This window comes from Cydia strobilella, chromosome 18 (genome assembly GCF_947568885.1).
Source record: "Cydia strobilella chromosome 18, ilCydStro3.1, whole genome shotgun sequence".
NCBI classification, from domain to species: Eukaryota; Metazoa; Arthropoda; class Insecta; order Lepidoptera; family Tortricidae; genus Cydia; species Cydia strobilella.
In genome coordinates, this window is record NC_086058.1 from 10,766,265 (window position 1) to 10,789,793 (window position 23,529).

A 23,529-nucleotide genomic window follows, 5' to 3' on the forward strand; every position below is an offset into this window, starting at 1 on the left:
TGGAATCATCTTGTGTTCCAGTGCCCCCGCCCCCGTTCATTAGCTTTTGTCAAAAAAATCTAGCTGTCAAGTGCTGTCATTGTCATTAGAATTACATTACGTCAAAATTATTAAATTTTGTAATGAATTGAAAAAAAAAAACATTGGAAATTGTGCTATTAATAACAGTAAGGTTATTAAAATGGGCTTGCGAAATATTCCTCGACGCCTGTACAATCACTATAAAAATCCTTTCACGTGTAAATGTAGTTACTCAACTGTCTCTGTCGATAAATGGCAAAGTGTGGTCGGGCTGGAGGTTCACGCACAGTTAAATACCGAAACCAAACTGTTTTCAGGCGCTCAGAATACTTTTGGTGGTATAGTGAACAATTGTGTAGCTTTATTAGATGCCGCCATACCTGGCACGTTACCCGTTTTAAACAGAAAGTGCGTAGAATTAGCAATAAAGACTGCACTAGCTCTCTCGTGCAAAGTCAATGAAGTGTCAACGTTTGATAGAAAACATTACTTTTACGCCGATTTGCCAGCTGGTTATCAGATAACGCAACAGAGAGCGCCATTAGCCAGTGATGGAGTAATTGATTTTCAGGTAGTTTCCAATGTTATTCCACAACTGTATTAATTTTTTATTTTGTTATTTTATTTGTGGTTTGGTTGTCAACAGGTATATACTCCCGGCATTCACAAAAAGCCTTACAAGAAGAGTTCAAAGATCAAGCAAATCCAGCTGGAACAAGACAGCGGCAAGTCCCTTCATGATGCGGAGCTCAAGCGTAGCCTGGTGGACCTCAACCGGGCTGGGGCACCGCTGATTGAACTGGTGTTCGAACCTGACTTGGAGGTGCGTTATTATACATTGTTTGAGTTGTGTTAAGAAGGAATATGAATACCCTCTTTCTTTCTAGTTCTTTCCTCATTTCTGAGGACCATGATCCTATGCAATTGTTCTTCATGCAACCTGGACCTTTGATAACCTAGAGCAGCGGTTCTCAAACTTTTTTGGTGACCGAACCCTTTTGGAAAGCGAAATATTTAACGGAGCCCCAAATTAAAAATGTTAGTTCATCACCGTGAACTAGACATAGAAGAACATACCTATAGAAGAGCTGGCTTTTTTTCTTATTTTTACAAATGTTATCGCGGAGCCCCAACTGCGGCTTTGCAGAGCCCTAGGGGTCCGCGGAGGACACTTTCAGAATGGCTGACCTAGAGATATGTTATGAAGGCTCAATTTGATCTATAAGAACATAAAATTAGATCATCCAGAAACTAAGGGACTGTCAAAATATATACAGTGGTACTACGTAAACGAAATTAATAACTAGCTTAAATCTAAAATAGGCCCTTGAGGCATTGTACCAAGGGACTGAGACTGTTAAAGTTATTAGACTAGGACTTTTTAGTGGCCTTTGAGTATGAGGATTGTAAGCAGACATTTTGAGTGGAGAGGATCTCAATTTAAAACTTAAATTGAGCAATGTTAGCAATAGGTACACAGTAGTTTTCATATTTTAACCTACAACTAAAAAATAAAGCTTGTGTTCTAGCAGAAATTGAACCTTTTTCTGTGCATTCGTTTCAGGAGAATGTTAGGTTTTAGTAAGAGCTCTTAGAGTATACTCATATTACTGAAGGGTTGAACAATCAACAGAACATGCCTCTAGCTATAGAAAAAAAATTGTTTGGCAATGTAACTACATAGGTACCGAGACAAACCTTACTGGTTTAACGGTACTTTTGTAATTAAGTTGTATATTATGTGTATTTACCTGAATAAATAAAAAATAAATAAAAAAAAGGTAACATGCACACAAATATTTTTATTCATCAAGAGTGGCTCAATACAAACCCTGCTTTTAAGATTGCCAGTGAACTCAATGTCAGTTCATGATTTCTAGGATGGAGAAGAGGCAGCAGCGCTGGTTAAGGAGCTGTTGCTGATTGTGCAGCGGCTCGGCGCGTGCTCGGGCCGCCTGCAAGAGGGCGCGCTGCGCGTTGACGCCAATGTGTCACTGCGTCGCCCCGGGGATCCCCTCTCCACTCGTACTGAGGTGAGTCACATGTTACCCTGCTCTCTTATTGCTTTGTGTAGTTAGCTGAAAGTATGGACCCATCCAGCAAAGGCATGAAACTTGTACGCTTGCAGCTTTTATAAGTACAAAAAATAGAAGTGAAAACAATTATAAACTGAAATAGATATCATACACTAAAGAAAAAGTGGCCAAGTCCACCGGTGGCCGAGGCGGGAATCGAACCCGCGTCTTCAGCTTACGCGGCTAATGTCCTGACTACAAGACCACCCGGCCACGGCGGTACCCGTCCCAAATTCTCTGGTGTATGCTATCTTTGAAAGGCTAGGCGCCTTTGACGAACTCTAAGGGCGAGCAGTATGTGCTTGCACCTCCTAAATATTTAATAATTTGATTTGTTCCCTAGTTGAGAAGTGAAAAAGGTTGTCAAGTAATTTTTTTTCATGTTACCTCCATTTTTATGCCCTGAGGGTCTACCGCGCACCATGTTCGACGTGTTGCTTCTCTATCACACTTACGTACGAATTTACAAGTGCGACATAGAGGCAACACGTTTAACGTGGTTCGCGGTAGGTTTCATGATTTCCGAGACGAGTTGCACCAGGTCAGGCAGGTCACAAGGCTTCTTCTTTCTCGCACGCAAATAGGGTATTTGACTGTATTAAAAACAAATTATTATACACCATGCATGAAATAAAGCACCAGTAGATTAATAAAGAAATGTAGACAGCAGTTATTTTTAGACACAATTTCTATTTTAATCCCCGTATAAAACTATAAAGAGTAGATAATTTGATTGTGACGTCACATGCTAGTGTTTCATATAAATTCCATATTAGCAAAATCGTTTTGACAGTTCGAAAAAAGAAACTGATTTGATTAGTCGTCAAATACCCCATTATAGGTTGTAATCACAATATCAACGTCCACATCGTGTAGGTTTTATTGAGGGACAAGTACCTTATTCTTGATTGTGTAGCTAATTAAATTTTTGAAAATTTTCAGATAAAAAACATCGGGTCAGTTCGCGGCGTGGCAGCGGCGATAAAGCATGAGATCGCGCGACAACGCGACGTGTTGTCGCGCGGCGGCCTCGTCGCCAACGAGACGCGCGCGTGGGACGCCGCCCGGCGCGCCACCGTCGCCATGCGGGACAAAGAGCAAGTGCAAGATTATAGGTAGGTGGTATGATATCATTGGAATGTAGCTCTAGTGGCATTGCACTCACTTTTGCAGGTATAGCTAAGAGTTCCTTCACCCCAAGATACTACGAGGAGAAATAATGGGAGATGGACAAGACAGGTTACTAAATGATGGCTGAAGTGTTCAAAAAGTCCAGTGTCAACTAGATGATAAGATCATGTTGCATATGATATGCACACTTGACAATCCTAGGTAGTTTTGATATGCAATTAGGGAAAAACAGCATGATTTGTAACTTTCATTGGTTTTATTGGACAATTCACCTATGAACCTACTTGGAAGAAAAACATTTCATCAACTTTTCACAACTTACAAACGGCTGATTAAAGTTACCTATCTTTTTTGAGCTTATCAGTTTTTAATTTTACTAAAGGTAGGATATTCATTGTGCTTGTCATTTAAAGTTAAACAACAACATTTTCCTTTTTCCAGGTATATGCCAGAACCGAATCTCCCGCCGCTCCGTGTCAATCTAAAAACAAAAGACGCCACACAAGACGTTCTAAGCGTACCACTCATACAAGACAGCATACCGGAACTCCCAGAGGACTCACGAAGAAAACTCATCCAGGACTACCAACTGCGGCCCGATACGGCCATTCAGCTAGTCAATGAACCTATCCTACTCGAATATTTCCAGAGCTTGACGTCAGAAAACGCTAAAAATTCTACTAAAATAGCCAACTTACTTATCAATGATTTACTAACCGTACTGAACAAGAAAAATCTAGACGTCGAAGAATGTAATATCACTATTAAACAGCTAAAAGAGATAGTTGACATGCTAGTAACAAAGCAAATTAGTCTGGATGTTTGTAAGAAGGTTCTTGAAGAACTAGTGGAGTCTGACGTTGCTAAATCCCCTGTAAACATTGTTAAAGAGAAAGGCTGGTCTTTGGTGACAGATGAGGAAGAAATCGCTAAGAAGTGCATGGAAGTGATTGAGAATAATCCAAAATTGGTGAAGCAATATAAGGAGGGGAAAGTCAAAGTATTGTCGGCCTTGTTAGGAGTATTAGTTAAGAGCACTAGTAATAAGTTAGATATGTCTCTAGCATCCAAAAAGATGGAGGAGTTGTTGAAAAAGAATTAAATATTGAAAATTATTGGTGCTTGTTTTAATTTCTAGTTCAATATTAGTCAAAGTATGTAAGTGTATGTAAGTATGTATGAATTATCTCATATAATTTTTTCGGGCTCGGTCCCTAATCTGTTAAAAAATAGTAGATTGTTAACCAAGGGATGAAAGGCACTCATTCCTGCCGAGGTATTTTGGTGCTCGAACGCAGTGAGAGCCTTTCACCCGAGTTAAACACTCTACTTTTCATTTCGAATACGAGGAAAGTAAAATGAATGTGTTTTTTTAAAAACATGACTATTAAGTATACATTTTTATAGTATTTCTTGAGGGTACTTTCAATTAACAATTCAGGCAAAGTAACGTTATTTAATAAATTATTATTATTTATGGAATGGAGAGTCAAATATCAGACTGGAAATTGTATAACATATCCATTTAAACTCAAATTTCAATTGCCTATCGTAAAAAAAATTAAAAAATTGTATTTCATACGTAAAATGCTCTAGTGCAGACACGTATCATTTTCTGTACACCTTTTAGAACAACGACGACCCTTTTCAGAGGATGAGAAATGAAAAAGCCTTTGTTTTGTTTTATGTCACTTAAAAACCAACTATCGTGATAGTATTAAGGTTCAAATTTATGTGACGGTGAGTACAGTGACAGCTCATTCAGAGAACAATCAGGGTGGTATTTTCTTTGGGGATAACAAAACGTGTTATCTCCGAATGGGCTGTTTCATGATTTTGAACCATGACTGACTGCCTGACTATAGTCATTTTGGCTAGGCCCCCTAGTAGTTAAAAGTCAGAATTTGAAAAAGTAACAGCCATTTTAGATTTTTTGACTGAACTCACTTATTGCGTTTTGTCCCTGCGTTACGTTAGACATGCCATGAAATGAATTGAGGGGTAAAGGAACAGTGTCCTAAAAAACATTTTTTTTTTGTTTCTTTGAATTGCTAATATTGCTAATGAATCAGTGAATACATACTACACTGTTTATAAATGACCTACGCTTCCTTTAATCGAAAATGTTCATTACCACTTTCCATTAATTTATTGGCGGTAGAAGGGGGGGGGGGATCGGTTCACTTAAGGGGAAAATAAATAATAAATAAATAAATAATTATAATTTACCGTGGACGCCATCATAAAGTAGGGGACCTGATTGTATGAGATTGTGTTTGCAGTCACTGCTACATTACCGTGAACACATCTTACACATCCCCTGGTTTACCCAGACCGTAAAACCGGCCGTGGGCGTAAGTGTTGTAAATAAAGAATAAAAGGGCTTCACTATCACAATCTAAATAATTCACATCCAATAAAGTTAAATTAATGTTGTAATAATTGTAAATGAATTTGCGAAACTAAATAACGATTATTTTGAATTTTTCATGTATGACTCACGCCTTAATAAATCGAACGCCTGGGGTATTTTATGAGCAATTTCGGTGAAACTTATCTTGTGGCCTATCACACCCACACATTTGTGCCATTTTCAACCAAAAGGGTACTTATTGTCGCTTGTCAGTAAGGCGCTATTTCCATATAGCTTCAATTAGAAATCAACCTTAATGACAAGCGACAATGTGGTACCTTTTGGTTGAAAACGTCACATTTTCATTTCTATTTAGAACGCGAACGCCTATTATACTTTACTCTTTGGCGAACGCTAAGGAAGGAGGAGGAAGGAAATTGGTAGTTAAAGTAAAAATTTTGCAATTTAATGCAAAATCGGTTCATATTAGCACTGAAACCTACACGGGGTAAAATGTATATTAGCTTTGTCATAAATAACTATATTCAACGTATATGTATGTACTATATGTATACCATTATAGCACAGAAATTATAGATAAAGTTAACGAACATTTTTATTTTTATTGTAATGAGATAGACCTTCTTACTTTTCTGAAAAAATAAAATAAATAAACCTTTGAATAAATAAAGTCGATAGCAATCTATAGGCAGTAGATGCGCGCTGGGCCCATAACCTGTAACGACTCAGCGACCTACCGTTAACTGATTTTTAGCGAGACATTATAATAAATAAATACTATAGGACTTTATTTCACAAATTGACTAAGTCCCCGGTAAGCTCAAGAAGGCTTGTGTTGTCGGTACTCAGACAACGATATATATAAAGGGGCCCACTGATTGCCAGTCGGCCGGACGATATCGGCCTGTCAGTAAAGAGGCCCACTGACTATCAGTCCGCCGGACGATATCGGCTTGTCAGTTAGAACAAAAATTTGACAGTTCCGAACAACTGACAGGCCGATATCGTCCGGCGGACTGATAGTCAGTGGGCCCCTTTAGAACAAAAATTTGACATTTCCGAACACCTGACAGGCCGAAATCGTCCGGCGGACTGATAATCAGTGGGCCCCTTAAGGCTGGTTTCGTTTTGGCAACATTTTACATGAAATGTTTTTGGTGGGATATATATGTGCCATTTTCAACCAAAAGGGTACTTATTGTCGCTTGTCAGTAAGGCGCTATTTCCATATAGCTTCAATTAGAAATCAACCTTATCAACAAGCGACAATGTGGTACCTTTTGGTTGAAAACGTCACATATTATGACATGTAAGTATTTCAGTTTATCATTCTCTACCAATCAACCTTTAGGCAAAGCAGAGAGATTGATGAATTATAGTAGGTATCTAAAACTATTGAAACTACCTAGAGGTTTTATCATCTAGCAGGCAAATATTGACAATATTGACCGCTTAACAAAAGGGACGAGATTGTAAACGGTGGCCATTGGAACGTCAACATTAGTGTTTGCCAATTGGTATTCTGCGGGACGAAGGCTGTTTGTGGACGACCGACGCACGCGCGCCCCGAATATCCTAAACACAGGGGTCGTCAACTATAATATCGACATAGACTTGATATTGATTTATAATTTCACGACTTGAAGAGATCGCTTTTAGTAAACAGTTGGCTTATGTACATATAATTGCATATTAAGGATGACTCACGTTAGACCGGGCCGGAGCTTCCGGCGCTTACTTTTCTATGACATGACAGGTGATCACGTGATGCTTTCCATAGAAAACGAAGCGCCGGAAGCTCCGGCTCGGACACGGCCCGGTCTAATAATACTAAGTAGTCATCCTTAATTCTTTGTTTTGTCTTTTTTGTGTAAACATGATGTGTACCGTCCAATAATGTGACATACATTGTATACATACATTTATCATTAAACATACTTTAATTAAATTTTTAGAGAAATTATGTATTTCTGAAAGTATTTATTGACTTGTATCTAATAAAAAAAAACCTAATTGAAAATGATAAAATATAAATATAATATTCGATTCTTTAACAGACAGAAATATACTAGTTTACGTTTTGCCGATTTATAATATTTTGCTTATTTCTATTTGAATATCTAATCCTTAAAACTTCTTGTAAGTAATTTTAATAACAAAACTTCCGTGAGACACAGACATATTAAATATATTAATAACGCGTCACTCACGTATTTTAAGTCGAAAAACGCTCGACATGTTTCACTCCGTAACGAGGAGTGTCATCAGGAGCTTGCGTTGACGGTGACGGACCGGCACAGACTGCGGGCCGCAGCCCTCCGCGCCCGGTGACTCAGCGCGGGCGCCGGTGGCGGTAGGGGGGGCGAGAAACTACCCTCGTCACAGATTATATAATCCCTCTTTTACGGCATTATTGTCAAATAATGGGTTGCACACAACACTCACTACGTCATTCGCTAATGTTTCGTCCACACTGTCCACCGACTTAGTATTACCCAAAACAGTTTTCCAGCTCGGTGGCACTGACCAATCACGGTTAAACTGTAGATTCGGTCAATTTATAAGTTATTGGATACGTATTCTGTCGTTATTTTACAGTTTTAGAACTAAAACCTTGACCTAAAAACCCCAGTAGCATTTATACGTCATTATGACGTCAGTGACGTCATTATGACGTAATAATGCCGTCATTATGACGTCGCTGACGTCTGTTTGCTACCTGGGAATCTCTAGCGTATAGTCGCTGGAACCCTAAATAGGTAGGTGTTTGAAAAACTATGCTGGGGCCCTTGGGCACTCAAGAATTTGGCGCCCTTTTGGAAAGTAAAGAAAGCGAATTAAGTAAACTAACATTTTTCTACTATGATCTTGTATTTATTTTGGGTAATCATTAAGCAAATATACTGTTACTGTCTGTCCTTCGGGCCCCCCTGAGGACGGGGGTCCTGGGCACGGGCCCTAGCTGTGTGCCCTTATGGTAAAGAGCGTATTGAATGGCCAAGCTATAATTAATATAATAGCAGTCCGCATTAGGCAACTACGCATTATCTACATATTAACGCGTCAACTTAACCCATAATTAGGAACATAATGAATCCCATTGTCTAACCAAACTGTTGTTAACTCCTGACAACTCTCATTCTGTTATTGTAAACAAACAAGTAACAGGACAATTAAAATCACGTGCACTTGCATCACCGGCCACTTACTCGCCACTGGACCACCACTCGCCATCAGAACACTGTCAGCCTCCAGCAATGTTGTCCGAAATCTTCCTGTCCTGTCTTCTAGTCCTTCAGATAACTTCGGCTGAACCGACGGCCGGCGGAATCGATAGAACCTTGAGCGAAGGGGTGACGAGTATGGGCTACAATGTGATGTACGGTGATGAAGACTTTATGGTACTAAATTCGGTTGTGGACGAGGTTGAGAAAAAGGTGTCGAAAGCTAAAATTAGACTGAATGAGCTGATTCAGCCGCTGCCCGCGAGAGATGTGAAATGCTTGATGTCAGCTGACCATTATTGCTCTAAGGATATGAAGGAGACGAAAAGTAAGTGTTTTCCTTGTTTAAATGTTGTCCTATCTACCTAGTTACCCGGTTACCTAAACGGCGACTGCCGTTTTTTTTATATAAATAGTAGTGTTAGCTGCTGGTTACTTTACGTTTCTTAATTGCACAAAATAATGATGTATTTTTGTTGCCGCTATAACAACAAATACTAACTGGGGCTCCCATACAACTAACGTGATTTTATTGTCGTTTTTTGCGTAGTGGTAGAGTCCGACTCGCGCTTGGCCGGTTTTTAATACTCTTGTCAGTCAAGAGGATTCGTAACTATCTATTATATAAATATATCAGGGGTATTCTAAATTTCTTTTTTTATAGGTATCATAATTCAAGCTATCAAAGACGATTGTCAGTCTTGTTCGACGGCGGAGAAGGAGAACGCCGGGCGCGTCATAGCGGCCATGATGGCGCACGACCCCTCCTCCTGGAAGCTGTTCCTCACCAGGTACGACGGCATCAAGAAGATTCAGAGGATATTGGGATAAGAGCAAAGATCACGCACCACGTACTAGAGTAGCTAATTATGACGGTTTATCACCAGTCATCGCGCATTAGCGCTCGCATGCTAATTTATTCCAAAACATTATTAATTTAAATTCAGTTACAAAAATACCAGAAATTAGATCGGGAGATAAACATATTAAAATTATTAAACTTCCTATATGTATAGAATCCGCCACACCGCTGCTCAAACGAAGTTGACTACGCCCACGATTTTATTTTCTATTTCGGATCTAGATTAGTCTTAGATTTTTCTTGAATAGTCTTGAAGTTTTCTGTGAAAATTAGTATTTTTTTCTGATAATTCTGTTAAAGTTACCTCTATTATGCAAATTATGCACTGTCTTTGAAAGAAAGTAAATAAGATTAATTTATCTAGAATATTAAATAGTTTCACGGTTTAGACTCACTTGTTGTTGTTGTCACATGTCGCGCGAGTGACTAAAACAAGTGAGTCTAAACCGTGAAATTATTTAAGTCAGTATGTCTCACAACAGTTTAAATTCGATTATCTAGAATAGATTGGAAATCTGTCAATTTGTGCGATACTCGTGCTTATTATATATAATATATCTCTGTAAACATTGTAGGGTTGCCCTTCTAGTAAAGGATCAATATATAAACAAACGGACAACCTCTGCGCCAGACACGGACCGATACAGGACCGTAGGCGAACCTGAAGAAGTGATAAGTGTGCGTGCCAACAGATTCATTCTGCCCGGTGCCAGAGTGAGAGTGAAGAGGTACCTTATGGAAAAGGTTATGGAATAGCGTTTTAATTATAATAAGGATTATAATTGTGCCATTTTAAATTAATATTTATCACTAATGTTCGAAAGCAGAGGGGCAGAAGCGCTGCACAAGAAATTTAAGGGTCCCGTAAAAGAATATAGGTATTATTAACAACCTTACTATTATTACTGGACACATTATTGATGAAATTGTCGGTCCGGGTGGCATCCAGACCAGCACTCAAATAAAATTAAAAATGTATTCCTCAAATAAATTTGATAAATCCATCGCTTGAATTAAAAGTGACTCTTAAGAACCCTTAAATGATGCATGATTGAATTTGTTTTATTAGATTGATTGTAGTTTATATGTTAATATAATTCATTGTACAATAATTAAGTTTACGGGCCTATCCGAATCGTTAGAAGGAAAGGTCGTTACCTAGGTACTTGGTATAGGTGATGATGTGATGATGAAATGACGATGAGTCAAATAGGTCCCCAGTAATATTAATGTTCTATTAAAAATGGGATAATATACTTTTGTTTTATTCCTTTTTTTCATACCCACGCGAAATAGTTTTTGAAAAATTCTACTGACAATGTGTCAAAGGTATACATAAGGTTCAGTATAAAGTGCACCAACTTAAGAATCCGCGCTGCCATACTAGCTGTATAGAAAGCCTACTTACGTTTGGGCACCGATTGTGTATAAATTCTTGTAAGTAGATTATTCCTCAGTGAATTTTATGACGCTGACTTTAACAGACGTAAAATACAATAAACTACTTGACTCATTATAAGAAACCCTTTTTATTAGCGACTTTTAATCGGTGTGTCCTGTTTTCATAGCTATTTCATCATGATTTTGTTCTTCATTTTTCTTGCTTTTCTTCGGTCGTTTCGGTTTTTGTTCCCTCGGTAGTTTCGCTTTCTGCTGGTTTTTCATCTTCCGTTGTTTTGTCTTCCCTGTGAACTTGGCTGTCAAGGTATTTTTTCTTGTAGGATCCATCGGAGTTGTATCTAAAATATGACAATCAATTATTTTCCTATTTCTGGATTTGTTTGGTTGTTGTTGTTGTTTCAATGTACGACTGACAGCACCAAGCAAACCACCAGTACCAAACTTACATTACAAAACTAAAAGGTGGGCAGATTTTGGATCCCATAGAAATAAAACTATAAATAATTCGCGTCTGATATGGATTCAACCTTAGCTTGGGCTAGCCCAAGGGGAATGATATATTTCAACAGTGTCGTCATTATATTTGCTTGGGCTGTTGGAGCTTGTTTTAGATTCAGGTACATACTTTAGTATGCACTTAATGCACTCCAGGTATGCATGCGCATTGCATAAATGGGATCCATTCATAAAATGGGTATTATGCATCTGTAGAGCTTGATGCATAAAACTTTTAATTTAGTATAGCACAGTAATGTCAGTAATCAATAAGTACATAGGTAAGATAAAACAATGATAAGAGCGCACCGCCAACAAACTGTTATACAGTTTAGCGAATTTTTTTTACTATTATATTTTTTACTATACAATAAAAAAAATTTTTTTTAAAGTACAATTGCTTGTAATAAAACCACAGGCGTTTGATGTTATCGAGTGCGACGGTAAATCCCTATGAAGGTGAAGGTACAAAACCTGAAACATGGCAGTTCCTCAAGAGCTTGTTATTCAGATTAATTGAGTATTCCATGTGACATCCCCTAGGCATCATCAAAACAAAGTTTAGGTTTCCGAGCCACATTAGTTTCATAATCCAGACAAGAATTGTTGGATAGAGTCGCCAGGGTAGGAAAGGGACAGAGATAGGCACGGAAAATGTCCTTACTTCTTCTCGAGCTTCGCCCAGTCGTCAGGCCGGTTGTCGATAATGTAGTGCATCACCTTGTCAGCGCCCTGCTTCTGCCGCTCCGTGCATTTGATGCAGTCATTGGAAATGGCGTCGGGAAGGTTCTCTGTAATAATAATGTATGATTTGTACATATTGCAGGCTTTTTGCTTATATATAATGAATGTCGTCTATAGAATCTGGCTTCTTATTTCCAACAGTAAGTTGGTATACACCAGCTAGATTAGCGTAGAGTTCTTGCTATTTGGATGAATAATGACGGTAGTAAGAATTACCTTATAATCTTAATGACAAAACTATAGAATCAGACACAACAACAGATTTATTGACGAATACCTGGGTAGGATGTAGCTTTTAACTGGCATTATTTAGGTAAATTATGCCTGTTAAAAACTACGTTTAGAGTCTTATTTGAATCGTCACAACAATTAATATTCATGTAGTTGCGACTTGCAATATGTACCTAAACAAATATTAACCGCTTCCCGTAGCTACGATATAAGATAAAGGCGCTAACTTACTTTTCAACTCCTTTCCATCAGGCGTGCACGGCCTCAGGTCTAACAAACAGTTGACATAGCCGGTAAGCAGTCGGCTGGAAGCCAGGATCTCGTCTAGATCGATGCCATCGTACTTGGTTGTGTACTGATCCTCGGCTTGGCTTTGGCAGATGAGGAGAATGAGGAAAACGAGGAAGACGAGTCTTTTCATTGTGAAGCGCCTGCGTAAAATCTGGCGGTGATACGGACTTTAAGTTTTTTTTTATAAATGCGTACATAGTACACTTAATACTTTAGAGACTCAGAAAAAATATAGTATTCTAAATCCTACCGAAAGAATCAGTGCTGGGTAGCTCATAACTGTAATGGAAATTATTTTTGTTAATCCATGAATGTAGAATTTCTATCGAAGTGTCTATAATCTTAATTTGCCCGTAACAAAGATATTCATGTTTTTAGGGTTTCGCAGTCACCTAGAAACCCTTATAATTTCGCCATGTCCGTCTGTCCGTCCGCGGCTTTCGTCCGTGATCTTTAGTGCTAGAAACCTAGAAAGCTGCAATTTGGCATGGATACATAAATCATGCATGACGACAGAACGGTAAAATAAGGGTTTCTAGGTGACTACGAAATTGTAATAAAAACTACTTTTTTTATACTAAATGTTTTTTATTTATTTATTTTTTTGCTTTGACCCAATAGTATGGGGTATCGTTGGATAGGTCTTTTAAAACTAAAAACCAATTTTTGATAAAGTTAATATTTTCGGAAATAATCGCTCCAAAAGAAAGAAAAATTTGTGCCCCCCCTCTAATTTTTGAACCATAGGTCCAAAAAATATAAAAAAAGCTTAATAAATACTTTCAATGAAAACTATAGCGAACATGATCGCTTCGGCCGTTTTTGAGTTATTGCAAAAAATCTTCTCTGCTTAGTAAAAAGACGTACAAAGCGCTGCAAAGGTTCTCCCTCATGCTTACACGATACTTATTTTATTAATAACCCCCGTTTGGCCTGTTCTAACAAAATGGTAACTACGAAACCGGCGAAACCCTACACTGAGCATGAGCATAAATATAATACTAAGTGCCAGTTGCACCATCCACACTAGGGCTCCCGGTATCCGTGTTACACGCCGAAACGAATACCCGTGTTCTTAAGGCGCTTCGCGCAGTTTTTGGCCAAAAACTGTTACTTTTTAGAGCTTATAACTTCTAAATGAGTCAACCAAAAATTATGAAAAAAATATATATACATCTTCACTCTATGGACAACAATCTCAACATTTGACTTTTTTCCTGAAATTTGTAGTTACGCCGAAAAAAAAATAACACGACAGGCCGTTTTGCGGCTAACTTTGCTTATAACTTCTAAACGGCTTAATCGATTAAAATTATTTTTAAACTAACAAAAATGTTTTAAACGGTTCTACAAATGCAACATAGCTTTTCTTAATCAAAAAATATTTTCTTAAGAAATCGAACGTTTTTCCACATTTCATGCGTATGCAGCCTGAAAATGGCGTGGCCGGCAGTCGTGTGCCAGCTTTGAGACGAGGAGGCTGTGTCGCTCGTCGCTCCGTGCCTTCCTTGCACTATGTTCGCTTATGCACAAGCAAAGTGCTATAATATCGGAGTTATTGTGGCCAAAGAATAAATAACTGCAGAGCACTGATTTGGTTGCGACGCGCATTAGCGAGCGCAACACGGTATTTTGCGGTCTATTACAATGAATGTAATGATAATATCCGTATATATTATACTATAATATACGTATGTTTGAGAAAACTTAACTTGAAATAAATAAATAAATGTTTTCTAACCGACATATTATAATGTTAACCACTAAAAAAATAGATGACTGCAAAGCGCTGATTTGGCTGTGGCGCGCTTGTAATAAAAACCGGCCAAGTGCGAGTCGGAGTCGCGTTCCAAGGGTTCCGTACATAACTCAAATTAAACAATTTATTTTTTATGTGAAACGTGCGTGAAATGTCTTTAATAAACCCGTAGGGGTTGGATCAAAAACTAAATTATTAAGTCCGACTCACGCTTGACTGCTCATTTCTAATAAGTTTTCCTGTGATCTATAGGTAAAGATCTATTATGTGTATTTTTTTCAAAATTTTATACCCAGTAGTTTCGGAGATAAAGGGGGGGAATGCTCATTTTTTGCCTATTTTCGTGAATAACTTCTAAACAATTTAAAAGTGCTTGTTGCTAGGCCTATTTTAATAAAGAATATATTTAATTGAACTGAATTGACTGTTTATCCTAAAATTATAAAAAATATACATTTGACATTCTCACAATGAGCTCTTTCATTTGATATGTAACACGATATAGTTTGAAAAACTTTTTTTTTTTAATTTTCTCTTTTACCCCCCAAAAGTGGCCCCCGTGTTTAAAATTAATTTGTTTACGTTACATGTCCGTCTTTGGGTCACAAACTTACATACATACACCAAATTTCAACTTAATTGGTTCAGTCGTTTCCGAGAAAATAGGCTGTGACAGACGGACAGACAGACGCACGAGTGATCCTATAAGGGTTCCGTTTTTTCCTTTTGAGGTACGGAACCCTAATAATGATGATATTCCCACGTAATGATTGAGAAAACTTCGAACTTCGAAAAATAACAAATTTGTAGTAGTATATGAAGCTAGTAGGTACTTTAATTTTATAAGTTAACTATTAATGGCATTATTTATATTTTTATTTATTACGGATAAAAAAAAACTGTATAAAATAAACGCACTGTACGCCTCAATTTAGTACATACCAAGCTTTAGCTAAAAATCTTAATCCGTCGATTTGACTTAGGTATTTATTTGTAAGAAACAGATAAAACACAAATTAACTAACTGAGGCTTGTAAAGTATAATGCATAAGGGAATATATTTTTATTATAATTTACTCATACGCAAACAACAAAATATCTGCAAGGGATACACAAATACGAGGTATAGCGCCAAATGCCGCGCGCCTCTGGGCTGTAGGTTATTCTTTGAACCTCGTTCCGCCGCAGTCGCCGCACCGAGACGAAATTCACGTACGATCGCAGTGATCGGGGTGCGGGTACAGAGACGCTGAGACGCTCAAGGCCAAATCAGCGAGAATCGTCTTAAGCCCGGCGGTACTAAGAACCCGGTTTACACGGAACCGCCGGGATTCGAAAACGTTTCGAAGGAACGTTCCCAAGAAACGTATCTCAGACACGTATCTCCGTTTACACGGGTACTAAAGACCGTTCCGAACGGGTCTGAATACTCCAAACCAGTTTGAGCCAATGTACAATGGTAACAAGGTCCACTTTCCACTATTATTATGTTGACTTCAGATGAATTCGTTTGTCGTACGATTTTTAAAAGTAAAACTTTTATTCTATCGCCCCAATTTATTAAGTTAACATTAAAACCGCGATTTTAATACCGTAATTCGAATTAATTTCCGAATTTTTTTAGTTAAATGCCTACAATCCGAAAAAAGTTTCACTTGCATCGTGGTTTCATAAAACCGCACAATTACTTTTTTTAAATTGTTTTTAACCGTATTGATAAAACATAGGTAATGAGCCATCTTCCTATGAAATAAAACTATGAAAACGTCGGGATGTATTATAGATTCAATGTACGCGATATAATCCGTTTTCATAGTTTTATTTCATGAGTAACTATCGCGGTAACCGAAGACCATCTTCCTATGTTTAATAGTAGGTATATATAATTTTTATTTTAAACTATTTATATCATTTAATAAAACCGACTGCTTCTAAGCTAATTACATAAATTTGATATCGATCATAGTTTTTTTTTATAATTACATAATGGTATAGTATTTTTTCGTTAATAATAGGTGTGCAGACAGAATACAATATTAATTAAAAATAACAGTTTAATTATTTCGTGGTTATTTTTATCTCGAGTGTATTACTGCTTTGCGAAAACAACAAACCTGCCAACGGCGCAAAAAAAGTTAGGTACACAAAAGCGGGATTATCGAGTAATCATGCTCAAATGAAAAGCAGAATTTTACTCAAGAACCATAAAAACCCATACTACCTTGGATAACTTGCGATAATATTGCTAAATACATTAAAATAGATCTTTAAATTGGTAATCATTCATAATTCACTTTGGTCACTTTCTCACTAGCGTTCAGGTAATAAACTTAAATAGTCCATCCATCCATTGTTTTCCAATATCCTTTTGTTTGTCATCGTCGAAAACATGTAGGTTCCCAAACTATTATCACAAGTGTCACCGCGAATTATAAGCTTTATGTCGTTGTAATAAGGTCAAAACATCTGCACAAGAAAATGTTTTCCATTGTTTTGTAGCCGCGCCGCACTAAAAAGCGTTTTACTATGGTAAGAGGTACCTAGAGCAAAAACAATTAGAATTTATTGAGAAGGTGCAATTTTATCAAGTTGATTTAAAGTGTTTATTAATAACTAGACCCGCCCCGGCTTCGCATGGAGAGTCAAGCATACAAATATATAAATACATTCTGTAACAAGTATTCACATCGGAAGCCCAATAATACTAAGACTTCCATCCACCTGTCTGTCACCACTCACTAGGCTGTATCTCATGAACCGTGATAGCTAGACAGTTGAAATTTTTACACATGTATTTCTGTTACCGCTATAACAACTAAAATTTTAAATTAAAATTTGTACGGAACCTTCGGTGGGCGAGTCCGACTCGCACTTGTCCGGTTTTTTTAGAAATTAATAATGGGTTAATTATTCTTAAAATATAGACAGACAGCCATCGCGCACTTTTTTGTAGACTTTTTTCCACCATACATTGTGTCGTTTTATCTCAAATAGATTGGGCAGCGTTTCCGATTAAGCTCCTGGCCAGCGTGATTTTGCTAACTTCATTAGCAAACATCGTCATATTTCTACCAATTTAAACAAAACCTTAACAAAATATACACATAAACATTCCCAAAGAAAAACTTCATTCACAGGTGAGTTCTGGTTATCGCGAACATACAGACAGACATACGGACGCGGCGAGGGACTTTGTTTTATAAGGTGTACCTACACTACATTATATGACAAGAATAGTTATTTGTACAACAAGAGAGGAAAGTTGGTTTTTCTTGCGAGTGTTTATTTTGAGTCCCGAGAAAGCGAAAGATTCTATAATTGAATCACGAGCGAAGCGAGTGATTCTAAGGTAGAATCTTGAGCGTAGCGAGGGACTCAAAAACACGAGATGTAAAATAACTTTGCTCTCGTGTTGCACACATAATTTTTCACCTCAGTAGTGAGAACATATTAAAGGTTAAAATGTATTTCGAATTACACAGAATAAGCAGAAAAAAAAGTATTATATGATGTACGATACGATAAGATACTATACGATACGATACGATACGGACCGGATCGGACCGTACCGTACCGTACCGTACCGTACCATAAAAAAATGTAATAAAAGTATGAAGTTCATGGCCTTCACTAAATTAAAAAGCTACATTGTTTCACTCCCTGGAGTGAGGAAAGTCGCACTTTCCTCACTCCAGGGAGTGACGAAAGTAGGCTTGTTCGAGCTGCTGAGGTGAAAATACAATTTCATATCATGTTTTCAAATTAAACTAGAAATAAAGAAGCAAGTTAAAAATGTATTTTTTTTATAAATACTTACCTAATGCCAATTTCGAACATTTGTTTGACTTCCTGCCTACATACTGAACTCGATGGTTCTAATTTTTTTTTAATAGGTACTAGCAGGTTTTTATTTTATTTTATTGCTAACCCGCAACGTAAAAAAAGTAGCTATTTAAAGTGCTATATAAAATACTACTTTGATAAGAAGCGTGCCTACCTACCTACCGTGCGTACCTATTGCAAGCAAAAACTACCTGCTCAAGAAATGGTTTTCTAAACCGTTTATTGAATTTCGACTCTATGACCCACGGAATAAGGTTAAATATGACAGAAACTCGTCATGAATCTTTTGTCTATTCATTTGTAGCTGGCGTTCGTTCCTTCGCTACTATCGTCAAGGACGTGTCCGGAGCCACGGATAAATAAGATACGTATCTTCGAATACCCGTTTATCCGTGTACACGGGTCTTAACTACACGTTTCTTAATTAAACGTGCGGAACGGGCCAGAAAACCGTTTACGTATTATTCGGAAACGGGTATTCGAAACGTGTAAACGAAACACGGATTCGACCGCGAGCCCTAATCCACACTTGACAGACTGATCAACGTTACCCGGCGCGCCGCGGCGGTTTACTATAAAACTTTCCATACAATAAAATTTACAAACAGTTTGGTGCGACCGACCCTTAGTCTGTAAAAAGCACACAGGTAAAATTTAAGAAAGGACTCCTTTCTTAAATAGTTGCTTATCTGAAAGCATATTTTACCTTAATTACCTTTTTGAGAAATATCAACCACTATTGAATGAGAGCACTGCACTAAAATAAAATGTTCTTTGTTCTGTTCTCAGTTCGACGATTGTCCTTTATATGCTAGTGTATTTACTTAAATTGGAAAATGTTTTACTCGTTTTGCATGCAATGCTACAGAAGGTAGCTTGGTATCTATTGTATTGTTATACCAATGTATTGTTGTTTGTACATAACCACAAACATCGCAATAAATTTGTAATAAATTGAGTTAACATTCAAAATATTGCTGAAATAGGTCTGGATAATTTTTGAATATCGAAAGGCGTTACACGAGATAGTATACACGATTTTTTGGTCCAACGTTTTGATACTTTTGATAGTTTTGATATAATTAATTGAATGGCCAATGGTTATTTGAATTCACCGATACAGAAAGTCTTTCAACTAGGTAATAAGGCCAATTTAAAATTAAAAATGAAGCCGAGTGCAACACATAGTACATAAACGAGGTACAATTGTAGAATCACTATAAGTGATTGTGATTTGCAGTAAATAAGGTAAAATGGCGGATACGTGAGATAAGCGTAAGCTGGTTAAATATGATCGTTACTATAAAATACACCTACCACTATAGGTGTGCCTAAATATATTTTTCACCTCAGCAGCTCGAGCAAGCCTACTTTCGCCACTCCCTGGAGTGACGAAAGTGCGACTTTCCTTACTCCATGGAGTGAAATAAAGTAGCTTATAAATTTAGTGAAGGCCATGAACTGCCACTTCATACTTCGGGGTCTATTACAAATTCGAAATACATTTTAACCTTTAATATGTTCCCACTACTGAGGTGAAAAATTATATGTGCAACAAGAGAGCAAAATTAATTTACATCTCGTGTTTTTGAGTCCCTCGCTACGCTCAAGATTCTAACTTAGAATCACTCGCTTTGCTCGTGATTCAATTATAGAATTTTTCGCTTTCTCGGGACTCAAAATCAACACTCGCAAGAAAACCCAACTTTCCTCTCTTGTTGCACAAATAACTATAGTAGTTGAAGTTGCATTTGTTTTCCAGGATTCCATCATCAGATGGAATCACAGGCACCAACCTGTGATCAATCAAATCAATTTCATCGGTCCAGCCTGTTACATCTGGAAGACGACAGCAGTAGCGGTAATGTTGCGATGTTACTGATGCAGTATTAACGCGGGGAAACGCACCCTCAGTTTTCTTGATAAATCATTTATTTGCTTGAAAAGATAAAATCATAAAATAAAATGAGATATGGATTGAACGTTCTAACCGCGGCAGTAACGTAACGCGGCAATGAGTGTCACCTTTCGAGCGCGGCAAAAATATGCTCGCCTGTGTGTGAAATCCCCAATCAACATCAGCCAGCTTCCTTATAGTCGAAAACCCTCTAGTAGGTCATAATGAGGCCTGTATGTGCCCAGCAGTGAGACAAGTGAGAGAGAGATGATGATGATAAAACTAATTTTATCTTTTATCTGCCACTAAAGTATACGTCCTAGCAATATTGTCTTCGGTTACCGCGACAGCCGATAATCCGTTATGATTGTTAAGGATCTAAAGGATCTTCTCCAAATTGAAATACCAATCTTCTGTTAAGTAATTAAGTATATTTCCACTGTTATTTTACACAGCACATAACAACATCTTATATATGGACGCCAAAGTATCAATCAATCGTAGACAATAATAGTACATTTCGATGCTAGTGCGGAAAGTATGTCATTACTTCACGAGTATCGGGACGAGTGAAGAATGACATTTCCGCACGTGTATCAAACGACGTTTTTTTAATACAGTTGCGAAAATAAGAAAAACAACAAGTAAGGAATTCGAAACTTTTATATTATTAATTCTGTGACATCATTGACATTGACATTATGAAGAGGTATTTTTTTAGCTGGGTGTTATTATTATTGAACCCACTTCAATGAAAGTTTTTTTTTTAATGCATGTTCTATAAGACAGAAACAATTGTAAATATAAACCACTAATCAATAAGTAGTCATGAATTGGAACAAGAATAAATTTAAAAAAATTGGAAAAGTAAAAAGCACTAGTTCGCCAAAAACAATTTTCCGCACGCTAAACAGCTACGTAAAGTAGCACTTTTTGAGCAACTGTATTAAAAAACATATTTTTTTTCCAATGAGTACAGAACTTAGTGTTGCCAACTCAACAGTTTTCATAACAATGATAATCCGTTTTCATAGTTTTATTTTATACCTCCTAGTGTTTGGCAGCCTAGAACCAAGAGTTGACAGCCGGTTTGTTACCTCTATTTCTCAACTGGGAACTGGGACCAGTGACCAGCAGTTGGACATTTACGTTGTGCTCGTAATAAACAATAATAAAAATTCAAAGCACGTTCGAGTAAAACTTGATGTGTCATGAATCATCATCATTTAGAATATATATTTATGCGAATATTCTCAACGTCACCTCTGACCTCCATGACTCCACACTGAAGAACAAGGGCATCCTGTACACCATTGTAATGATAACTATCAAAGAGAAAATAACTATAGTTGGTTAAGCAAATCTTGTCAGTAGAAAAAGGCGCGAAATTCAAATTTTCTATGGGATGATTTCCCTTCGCGCCTACATTTTTTAAATTTGCCGCCTTTTTCTACTGACAGGATTTGCTTGACCAACTATATATACTACGTATGTTACAGTGCGTATTTTTGATACAACCGTAAATTTAGACAAGACGAAGGCTTTAATATCTACTATTAAACAATTTAAAAAAAAGAATAGTACATTGTGCAAGGGGGGTAAGTGAAATATTGAACGAGAGTATATATTCACGACAGCCGCAGGCGCAGACAGGCGAATTAAAGACTCGAGCAACAATATTCTTACCCCCGGAGTTACACACAATTTAGTTTTTTCTTCACAAGTGTGATGAACTTGCGAAGAAAAAACTAAATTTGAAGCGAAATCGTTCTTAAATACGGTGACATTTCAAACATTCGTCCGCCATTTTGAAATTTTATGGCAGTTTAGGCATCGAAGGCACAAACTTATCGGCATTCAGCCACAATTGAAAATTGTGTAAAATTATTGAAACGGCTAGGTATTAAATTAATAAAATTAAATAAAAAATATAGTTTATAAACGTCAGTATTTTCAAAGTAAACTCATTTATACCTACTTAATGAGTAAGAGAAGTCACATATTTAGTTATATGAACGGGTTCGTTCTGGCGCTTCGCGTATAATATTCCCTATTGGCCATAGAGTAACTTATACTAGAGCGGTACTGTCATAGTAAATTTTGTAACCCCAGTAAATTCACTGCCATCTGTCGACACACTTTAAAACTAAAAATGAAGATTTATAAAAATACGATAGAATGTATTTAAATATAGATAAATGATTTTTTTTATTTGCATTAATTATTTTTATGATTTTGACCCATGTTCTTTCACTGATATGCGTTAAAATTGTTAAATAACAAACGAAACCGTCAACGCCATCTATACGACTGTAGGCCAAAACTAGTAGCGCCCTCTGAACGAGAATCAAATTTTCTTGATTTTCGAGGCACGTTTTTTCCTTAGACTGTATCCATCTATTACGGAGTTATATCTATCTTTGCTATTGGCGCACGTTGCGCACGCACTCATTAACATTTTCAACTGTTTTTGGAATGTATTTATCCAGTTTCCTAAGGTAACTATTAAATTAAAATTCGAACACGTTCACAAATTTCTAGAAAGTAACGAACCGGGGTTCGATTTCGAACCCACGACGGTTTGGAAGTCGTACCTATACTTATTACTTACCTTTACCACTCTAAGCCGCTATCGAATCGCTTTGTGTCTCTATCACTCTTCCATATTAGTGCGACAGTGACAGTTGCGTTTCGATCGCTACGGAGCGTAAGCGATTGGCATGTTGGCTACGCGGCCAGTACGGCTACCATCAGTTAGGCACTGACATAAACGCTAGCGTGAACGTAACTAACTTTCTATGCATCTCGCTCGTACTGACATATTAGTGCAAGCGAGAGGTATAGAAAGTAAATTACGTAGACGTTAGGGTATATGTCAATATGTCAGTTTTGACACTGTCAGGGACTCATGGTACGGGTACGGGCCGCGTAGCCGACATGCCAATCGCTTACGCTCCGTAGCGATCGAAATGCAACTGTCACTGTCGCACTAATAAGGAAGAGTGATAGAGAGATACGAAGCGTTTCGTTGTCGAAGCGATTGCGACTGTCACCTTGGCTAGGCCGGCAGATACTATATTTATGTCAGTTGTTTTAAATACGACAACAAAGGTCAGTTATAAGGAAGGTACTTGAATGTAGGAAGTAAATATCAGACAACTACAAGCCTTATTAACAACAA

At 37.4% G+C, this 23,529-nt stretch overlaps 3 protein-coding genes across 3 annotated transcripts; 2 read left to right on the forward strand and 1 right to left on the reverse strand.

Annotated features, from left to right (window-relative positions):
- The first annotated feature begins 166 nt into the window (after positions 1-166).
- On the forward strand, positions 167-4,339 carry LOC134749214 (glutamyl-tRNA(Gln) amidotransferase subunit B, mitochondrial). The gene is made up of 5 exons (XM_063684097.1): positions 167-592; positions 668-844; positions 1,902-2,054; positions 3,039-3,211; positions 3,669-4,339. The coding sequence occupies exons 1-5, from the start codon at positions 182-184 to the stop codon at positions 4,327-4,329; spliced, it is 1,575 nt and encodes a 524-aa protein (XP_063540167.1). The 5' UTR covers positions 167-181; the 3' UTR covers positions 4,330-4,339.
- A 4,363-nt stretch (positions 4,340-8,702) lies between these two features.
- Positions 8,703-10,569, forward strand: LOC134749235 (uncharacterized). The gene is made up of 3 exons (XM_063684122.1): positions 8,703-9,153; positions 9,490-9,616; positions 10,263-10,569. The coding sequence occupies exons 1-3, from the start codon at positions 8,859-8,861 to the stop codon at positions 10,441-10,443; spliced, it is 603 nt and encodes a 200-aa protein (XP_063540192.1). The 5' UTR covers positions 8,703-8,858; the 3' UTR covers positions 10,444-10,569.
- Positions 10,570-11,197: 628 nt separating this feature from the next.
- LOC134749237 (ejaculatory bulb-specific protein 3-like) lies at positions 11,198-12,989 on the reverse strand. The gene is made up of 3 exons (XM_063684123.1): positions 12,790-12,989; positions 12,248-12,374; positions 11,198-11,426 (listed from the first exon to the last, which is right to left on the reverse strand). The coding sequence occupies exons 1-3, from the start codon at positions 12,977-12,979 to the stop codon at positions 11,279-11,281; spliced, it is 465 nt and encodes a 154-aa protein (XP_063540193.1). The 5' UTR covers positions 12,980-12,989; the 3' UTR covers positions 11,198-11,278.
- Positions 12,990-23,529: the final 10,540 nt, after the last annotated feature.